This window comes from Lepidothrix coronata, unplaced genomic scaffold, assembly GCF_001604755.1.
Source record: "Lepidothrix coronata isolate B3197 unplaced genomic scaffold, Lepidothrix_coronata-1.0 Scaffold92, whole genome shotgun sequence".
NCBI classification, from domain to species: domain Eukaryota; kingdom Metazoa; phylum Chordata; class Aves; order Passeriformes; family Pipridae; genus Lepidothrix; species Lepidothrix coronata.
Window position 1 is genome coordinate 3122 of NW_016690272.1, and position 8651 is coordinate 11772.

General features: G+C 52.9%; 1 protein-coding gene across 7 annotated transcripts in view; it reads right to left on the bottom strand.

Annotated features, from left to right (window-relative positions):
* Positions 1–8651, bottom strand: part of LOC108500700 (two pore calcium channel protein 1-like) — an 11745-nt gene extending 3094 nt beyond the window's left edge. For 2 of the 7 annotated variants that reach the window (XM_017821861.1, XM_017821862.1), the window contains exons 1-12: positions 8577–8651; positions 8339–8421; positions 7097–7211; positions 6089–6217; positions 5738–5854; positions 4876–4994; positions 4613–4714; positions 3823–3949; positions 2747–2948; positions 1881–2025; positions 611–796; positions 160–224 (exon numbers count right to left, since the gene is read on the bottom strand). In XM_017821861.1, coding sequence (XP_017677350.1) covers positions 160–224; positions 611–796; positions 1881–2025; positions 2747–2948; positions 3823–3949; positions 4613–4714; positions 4876–4994; positions 5738–5854; positions 6089–6217; positions 7097–7211; positions 8339–8421; positions 8577–8597 — 1411 coding nt within the window. In that variant the 5' untranslated portion in view covers positions 8598–8651. Of the gene's footprint in view, positions 1–159; positions 225–610; positions 797–1880; positions 2026–2746; positions 2949–3822; positions 3950–4612; positions 4715–4875; positions 4995–5737; positions 5855–6088; positions 6594–7096; positions 7212–8338; positions 8422–8576 lie in introns of those variants that run through there. The other 5 variants (XM_017821864.1, XM_017821865.1, XM_017821863.1 and 2 more) reach the window with 5 other exon arrangements.

Sequence of the window (8651 nt, forward strand, 5' to 3'; positions counted from 1 at the left end):
GGAATTTCCTGGAGGGTTTCTAAGATCGTGTTAGTTCTTAGAAACCCTCCAGGAAATTCCTTGTCCTGTCCAAAAGCCACCCAAGCCCGAGGTGATGGCAGAAGGCTGATGGAGACCACCAGGATGCCCAGGCATGCAGGCTGCTAAAGCTGCACTTACTCGACTTCAGGGTGGCATTGAGAATCGTTGCAGTCAGGGCAGCAAAGATGATGAGAGTGTCAAACCTGGCACGAGGGAAGGCAGCACTGTTAGATTTGGGGTGATGGGGAAGGGCCTGAAACAAGGAGCGACCCCCCTTCCTCACATCTGTGCCAGGCAGCCCTGTGCCACCTCAGACCGTGGGCAGATGGGGAAGTTTTGTTTAGTAAAACTCCTTCCCTCGCCCACCGTCTTCACGTGCTGCAGAGTCCCCTTGGTCAGGGCAGAGAACAGCAGTGCAGAGCCAGGAAAGAGCACAACATCCTCTGACTCACATCACCACAACACCCCCTGGCACGGGAGTGGGGCAGCCCATCTCTCCAGGAGCCACTCAGTCCTCGAGGAGCTGAACACAGAGACCTCACCACACCTCACAGCACCTTCAGCACGAACCCCGTCCCACTCCACTCACCAGTTCCAGAACTGGGTTTTCCCGAAGAAGGCCCTCGGTTCGTACGTGTACACCTTCAGGAGGATCTCGGTGATGTACAGAGCCAGGAACACCCACTCGGCGTAGGAGATGTAAGGGGTCTCCTCATCCAGAGCAATGAAGATGGCGTTTATCAGGATGATCGCATCGTAAGTCCAAACAAAAGCCCTGCAAGAAGAAAGAGAGATCGGTTTGTCACTCCCAAGAAGGTCAAAGTTACACAGTCACTTCTGAAGTTCTTTGCCTCCTCTCTCAAACATTCTTCACCCATCAGTTCTCCCCAAACCTGAGAGCTTAGGGAAGTTACTGAGGAGTTTAGTTTTTCTCTTGAAGCCCGACACAAAAATTGGAGAGTGATGTTAATAAGTCCAGGGAAGTGATTTTTCCCATCTGCTCAGTACTGGAGTGCTGTGTCAGCTGGGCTGCCCAGTACAACAGAGACCTGAACACACTGGAACTAGTGCATCCAAGGGTCACAAATCCAATGGAAGGACAGGACAGTCTGACACACAGGATATGCTGGGAGAGCTGGGGTTGTCCAGCCTGACAAGGAGAAGGGTCAGGAGCAGCTCAGTATGTCTAAATACCTGATGGGAAGGTGTAGGGAAGATGGAGCCAGACTCTTCCCAGTGGTGTCCAGTGAAAGCATGAGAGGCAAAGGGCACAAGTTGAAATACAGGAACTTCCATTTCAACAAAAAAGGTTTGTTTTGTTTTTTTTTTAATGGAAGGTGGTCAAACACTGGAATGGGCTGCAGAGAAATTATGGAGTCTCCATCCTTGGAGATACTCTGGATCCAACTAGACATAGCCCTCAATATTCTACTGCAGCTGACCTTGCTTTTAGCAGGGGGGTCACACCAGACTCTCTCTAGATGTTCCTTCCAACCTCAGCAATTCTGGAATTCTGGGAAGACCCTGAGATGAAACAGGGAATTACAGCTCATTGTAAGAGCTGATGAGGCAGCACAACGCAGCTTTGCTGCAGAGACTGCTGAGGTCAGCTCAGCTTTCAGTGAAGGCCTTAGCCTGGTCCTTCAAGGCAGGCCACAAACCCTGTTACACCCAGCACCTGCACCAGAGCTGAACAAGTGGGACTAGACGAGGCGTGGACTCGCCAGCAGTCCACTGAAGGCAGGCAGAGAGCAGAGCTGTGCACAGAAGCCCAGCCTGAACCCTGTGTGCAGTCTCCAGGTGAGCCTTGGGCCACGGGAGCCTCACCTGTGCCTGACCAGGCCGCGCAGGAGCCTCACCTGTGCCTGACCAGGCCGCGCAGGAGCCGACTGGCCGCCGAGCCGTACACGCGGGGCACCCACCGCGCCAGGGGGTGGCTGCGCAGCTTCAGCGTCACCACCTGGATGTTGAGCAGGTCTGCCAGCTGCACGAAGCTCTTCTTGTCTGCAGCAGGGGAGAGCGTCACACGTCAGTCTGCTGGTGTTAAACAAGAACACGGTGTCTGGCAAAGGCAGATCTGGATTCAGGATCTGTTCACAGCAGCAGTGATGCCCGTGCCCCAAGTGGTGTCCACAACAGGCTGAACGTGGCACTCAAACAGCTCCTCCAGCCCATCCCAGGGGGTTTGGCTCAAACCACGGGGCAACAACCACCACAGAATGATCCCACACGAGGAGACTGACCCATCCCTCCTAATAGTCCCACACCAGCAGCAGCAGAGCGAGAGGATCTGGAGGACTGTGTGGGGAGCCACTGCTCGGAAGAACGTGATTATAAGGGAGGTTTTCCTCGTCCTGTGCTGGGAACAGGAGGTCCCACACACCAGGGAGAGCTTGGCCTGATGTCAAATGGCCACCAAGAGCCACCCACAGTGTGCACGACATGGGCTACAGCACAGGCAGTAAGGACAACCTTTCAGGACTTCAGGAATCTGGAGGGAAAGAGAAAGAAGGGCCTGGAGTCGCCATCCCTGGAATGACCGGACACGGCACTCAGCGCTCTGAGCCAGTTGACAAGGTTGGACTGAAGGATCCTGGAGGTCTTTTCCATTTAAAATGATCCTGTTATTCCAAACCATTAGAGACCACAAGTCCCAGTCCCTAACCCCTTGAAGGATCAGGCTCCCGGCCCCAGCTCCTCCCCACTCCCTTGGGCACGTGCTCACCTACGAACCCCTTCTGCTCATTGTCCGAGATGCGGAGCAGCAGCTCCCGGTGGGAGTTGCTGATATCAGGAGCCACCAGCTTGACCAGCTGCTTCCAGCGGGCTTCTCGAACCACCAGCTGCTCTCCCTCCTCTTCCTTCAGGAGGTTGAAGGCCTCGATCATCTTGCGGCGCTTCATGTAGGCGAGTTTGCGGATCTCGTTCTAGGGAGAGCGTTGAGATTCAGGCAGCTCCAGTCACCCATCCCCCCCTCCTTTTTCCATAAATAATCTTATTTTCACAACACAAAAGGGAGAAGAGACTCAGGGGAACACGCTGGGAGTGATGTTAGATACAAAGTACAGCACAGGGAGTAAGGATGATGAGAAATGGGTGTTTGACAGGCAGCGCTCTGGAAGGATCAAAAGATTTCTGGATGCTGGGAGAGCACTGAAAAACCGGAAGGAAAGACAAAGGGAAGCATCAAACAGGAAGGAGGTGACAAAGATCACGGGATCTGCACAGTCACAGAAGCAAAGAGGATGTGTCCACAAGTGCTGGACACATCCATAAGTGAATACTGCTGAGGTCAGGGTGGAGATCCTCTTCTCCAAGGGACTATGAGCAGGCTAAAGAACCTGGAACCCTGGGGACACCCAGACTGCTTCCTGAGAAACAGGCAGTCCCCTTGTGGGAGCACCCAGGAATTTCCAGCTCTCTCTCTGATCACAAATCCCAGACTGCCCCTCCTCAGTGTGGGTAGGACAAGAATTCTGCTTTACTCAGACTTCCCATTTCCAGTTCCTTTGCTTTAAGAGCACATGCAGTGGCAGAACAAGTGTGCTGTGCACTTAAAAACCATCCGAGAACAGTTCCCTGCAGGGAGGCAGCATTTCTGAGCTAGGGCTAAGCCTCCAAGATATTGCAGAGACATCTGCTTCCTGTCTGTTGGGTTCAAAGCACCACAGAATAGTTCATTGTTCAATTCCAACAGCAGAACTCACAGCAATCCCCCCAATATGAGATTTCCAAGGGAAAGCCAGAGGTTTCCCTACCAGGTTACAGAGCACAGCAGGCCACTCCCCCTCCAAGCATTACCTTGAGGTGTTTTTTGTAGTTGTTGTACACCACAGCCAGGAAGAGAGACATGAAGATGTAGGTGTTGACGATGACGAAGGCGATGAAGAACAGGGCGTACCAGGAGCTGAAGTCAAATGCTGGCATCCTAGAGAAAGGGGAGAGGGATTGCTGCTTGCTAGGCTGACACACAGGGAAAGAGAATCCACAGGGAAACAGATTCCCAGCTGGATTTCTAAGTGCTGCTGTGATAGCCAGGCAACACCCAAGTTAAAAACTGCATTAGTTCAGCTAGAGAACAGTTTTCTTCTGCTGGGTTTTCATCCTGGTTTGTCTGACTGAAGTGATGCAGGAGAGAGAGCACAGAGATTAATCTTCTGTCAGCGTGGCCACATTTAAGTGCAGAGACTTGAGGTGATGCCTCAGTCATAAGCTGGTTTTTGCCCTCAGACCCTCACTGCACTCAGACCTCCTTTTTTTCCTTGCTCTCAGAGGATGAGCAGCATTTTATTCCTCTGTTTAAATTCCCAGGGTTCCTGTACCATCCCAGTTGTGCTCAGTACACCTCCAGCACGCAAACAAACGTGCCATTCCTCCCTGTCCTGCTCTTTGATGGCACCTTCCCAGTGCCAACCAAAATGGGAACCCAGTTAGAGCAGGTGAGGATGGGAAGCCCAACCTCACAGAATTTTAACAGTGCTGTGCAAATTAAAGAAGGCTGCATAGCAGTATAAACTATTGGCATGAATACATTATATATGTGTGGAAATATCATGGGAGAAAGACCCCTGATGGTACAGACATGACATACATGACATCCGGGCTGTTCGCCGTCGTCACCAGCACGTAGAGGTCAAACACAATTTCCAGGTAGTTCCTGAAATATGGCAAACCTTCTGCTGTCTGGAGATTCCTAGGAGGAAAAGGACAGTCTGGAGTTAAGCACTGAGGGAGCTGCACACACCAGCAGTGCTTGCATTCCCTAATAATCGTTTGGAGTCACCAGGCTCCCTCCTGCCCAAAGGATCCCACACGTTCTCCCCACCCAGCTCTGAGCAAAAGAAGCGTCCACACCTCTCTCCAAAGAGCTTCAGGGCCATGAGGGAGAACATGAGCAGGCTGAACATGAAGAGCAGGAAGACGTAGGTGATCTCTGGCAGCGTGTTGCGGATGCTGCGGAAGGCTCTCCGGATCTGCCGGGGGGGAAGGGAAGGGTTTAGAACCAAAGTGGGACCCCTTTTCCGCTCACCTGCATCAAACCCACACACAGGGACAGGCAGGCAAAGTGGGGCACAGGTACCAGATGTGCCAGCTCTGTTCTGATAAAACCTGTGCAGGACTCCCAGGCCTCTCCCTGTCGTTCTCCAGGGGAGATCCCAGAAGGAGAGACCCCACCCACACGGCACCACAAACTCAGTGAACCAGACAGGGCCCCGAGGCACTGCTGAAATGCCCTTGCTGCAGGGGACCAGTGAGGGACTGAAATCCATCACTCCAGGCCACAAAACACATGCTCTGAGTCCTAAAGCTCAACTGCTCCCTCCCCCAGGCCCCCACACGACAGTTTACTCATTTTTAAGTCAGGAGCAGAGCGATCTCGGGCAGGAGGGCAAAGATCTCCCCGTGATGAGAGGAATCAGAGTCCAAATCACCCATCTGGGCTACAAGTTTGACAACAGCACGACACTTGTTTACCCAGGAGACTTCCAGGAATAAGTAACCTGGCCCCTGACTCGGGGAAGAACAGGTTTGAAGCCCGTGGTGGTGTGAATCCACCTTTCTGTCCATCTCAGCCCACCTCCGAGAGAAACCTTCACTCACAGGACCCCAAATTCTGCCCCTTCTGCACAAAAACCTTTCTGCTACATCCCCTGGATCCCAGAAAGCAGCAGGCTGTCTGAAAGACAGGCCCCTGGACATCCCAGCAGGCCTTCACCTGGCGACTCTCCGCAAAGTTGATCAGGAAGATGGGCCTCACAATTCTCGACCACCGGATGCTCCTCACGCCGTACACCCTGAGGACTCCATATATGGCCAAGTCTGTCAGAGATAACTGCAGGAAAAAGAAGGAAAAACCCCAGAAGGAATAATGGAAACATGTCTGGATGGTGAAGAAAATAGTGTGTGCTGACACAAGGCGGGTGCACGCACGACAGGTTTGTGAGAGCTGCTTGGTTTAGCCATGGATCTCGTCAGGTCTGTGATACCAGGAGAGCAACAGGAAGGAAAAAAACCACATCCACATTGGCCACTTGGACCTCAGAGGCTCCCCCTGGGCCCAACTCACCAGGATTGCCACCATGATGCAGATGTTCTTGGTGTCCTTCCAGAACACGCTGTGCAGGGTGACCGTGGCAAAGTGTGCCAGGCGGCCGAGGAACACCAGCAGGCACAACACCTCCAGCACAGATGTGACCTGCAGAGGGACAGGAGGGGCTCAGTCAGCACAACCAGGGCAGCACTACCCCTTCCTGCACAGATGAGGGTGTTCAGGCACAGAAACAACGAGCAGAGGCCGCACAAAGGAGGGGTTTGCTGTCAGCTGTTTTGCACACTCACCTACCTGGCACCGAGCAATAGTTCCAGGCTTCCTTTTGTGGGATTCCCTGCCACAGGCAGGTTAAAGGCAGCAAATTTGGGTTTGCTTAGGATTCAAGGAGCACACCTGTCACAATCACACTGGTGCAGAACAAATAAAGGCTGCAGAGAAGTCAGGCCTAAGAGCAACATTTGTCTTCTACTTTCACACGTGAGGGTGGGACTGGAATCGCTCCAAAGGCTGGAATTGTTCTCTGAGATGGAGAACAGCAACATGACTTTGTCCATAGTCATACTGACCTTTGCTGATGGCCACAATGGCTTCTACAGTCCCTGTCCAGCTCCTGTACCCCTTTTTTGTCCCCATTTCAACATATCACAGAATCTCGGAATAGTTTGGGTTGGAAGGTGCTGGAATGTGTAGAGTTCATCCAGTGCCACCCCCTGCCATGGGCAGGGACACCTTCCACTAGCCCAGGTTGCTCCAAGCCCTGTCCAACCTGGCCCTGGACACTTCCAGGGATGGGGCAGCCACAGCTTCTCTGGGCAACCTCTGCCAGGGCCCCATCACCCTCACAGCCAAGAATTTCTTCCCAGCATCCAATTTAAACCTGCTCTCTGGCCGTTTGAAGCCATCCCCTCTCATCCTTTCCCTCCAGGCCCTTGTAAGCAGCCTCTCTCCATCCATTATCTCTTGATACTTCTGACAACTCCTCTCCAGCAGGAAACCCCTGCTGCCTCCACCCCAAAAACTCACCAGGAAGGGGAGTGGGTACACAGCAGGCTCTTCAAACATGGCCAGGGACAGGTTGAGAAAGATGAAGAAGTAGGTGGCTGTTCTCATCATCCAGTGGTTGTAGAGATAATAAAGCCTGGAGAAAGAGGGCAGAGGCACCATAAACAAAGGCTTCAGGGCACATCCCCAGGGGCTCACCAAATGCACCCCAAACAAATATTTTTGCCAGCCAGGATGCTGGCAATTTGCTTCCAATTATATTATTATACTCCCTTTATATTCCAATTATATTACTATACTCCCTTTCAAGGAAAAGTGATACGATATATAACAAGTATTACATTCTTTAATATTTATCACGTTATACAAATAGATTATTTGACCTCCCTACAAATATTATTTAATATTATAATATCAAGGTTATAACAACCTGCTTTCAGGTTGGGCTTCTAATAACACCATCCAGAGGTGACAATGCAAAACCTGATTGTTTAATCCTTCAGGTGTCAGGACCAAATCAATGAAACGCTGTTTTCCCAAAGCAGGGAGGCATTACAGCTCCACAGCAGCTCACACCTGCTCAAAGCCTTTGGGACAAACATACTGACCCCCTCTCGGTCTCCCAGGAAAAGGAGTGACTTCAGTGTGCCTGGAGCTGCTCAGCCTCTCCCCGGCACCTCAAATGGGAGTCACCATCACAGTCAACTGTTCTTGGCTCGGGGAATTTCACAGTCAACTGTTCTTGGCTCGGGGAATTTCACTTATCACAATTAAGGTAATATTTTAATTACTGCTCCCCCAGCAGCTACAGCCCTTTCTGGAGCACACCTGAGCAATGGTGCCACACTCTCCGTGGGTTACCTGAATTTCTGGGGTGTGATGGGATGCTGTCACCCGTTCCAAGCCAGCAAGTGCCAGGTGTCCCCACCTGGCACAGGCTTCTCCCACACAGGGCAACTGTGACCCCCCTGCTACCAAACCCTGCCACTTCCACGCCGCTGAGGGGGCCAGCCAAGCCTCCCAAACTCTCCATCCCCGCAGAGGCTCGGGAGACTTTATGTTGTTTTTATTCCTCCGGCAAGACACAAGTTTTTAATTCCCTTTCCCACCCTCAACACGCAGATGCGGCTGAGCCCCGTTTTAAGCATCTCAGCTTAAAACCAGCTTCTGGCAGCCCACGCACCCACCCTCCCCAGCACCCCACGCTTTTTTGGCAGCTCCCTCGCGATGGTGTGGGGGGGGTGCACACACAGCCCTCCTTACCTGACCGCCTCGGGGGACGTCTTGAAGGGAATATTCCTGTTGTACTGCGCGTCGGAGACGAACGCTGCTGCCAGCAGCAGGTCCTGCGGGAAGGGAGGGAAAACACGGGAGAGACGGTCAGGAGGTGGGGTGGGGGGTGAGAGTAAGTTCTGAGGAGTTACCGGAGGGAGGAGGAAGAAGGGGGGAGAAGGGGGCGAGAAAGGGGGCAAGAAGGGGGCGAGGGACCCCCGGGGCGAACCTGCGCGGGCGGCTCGGCCATGGCGGGGGCGGACGCGGCACCTCCCCGGGCCCGCCGCCTTTAACGGGGCCGGTC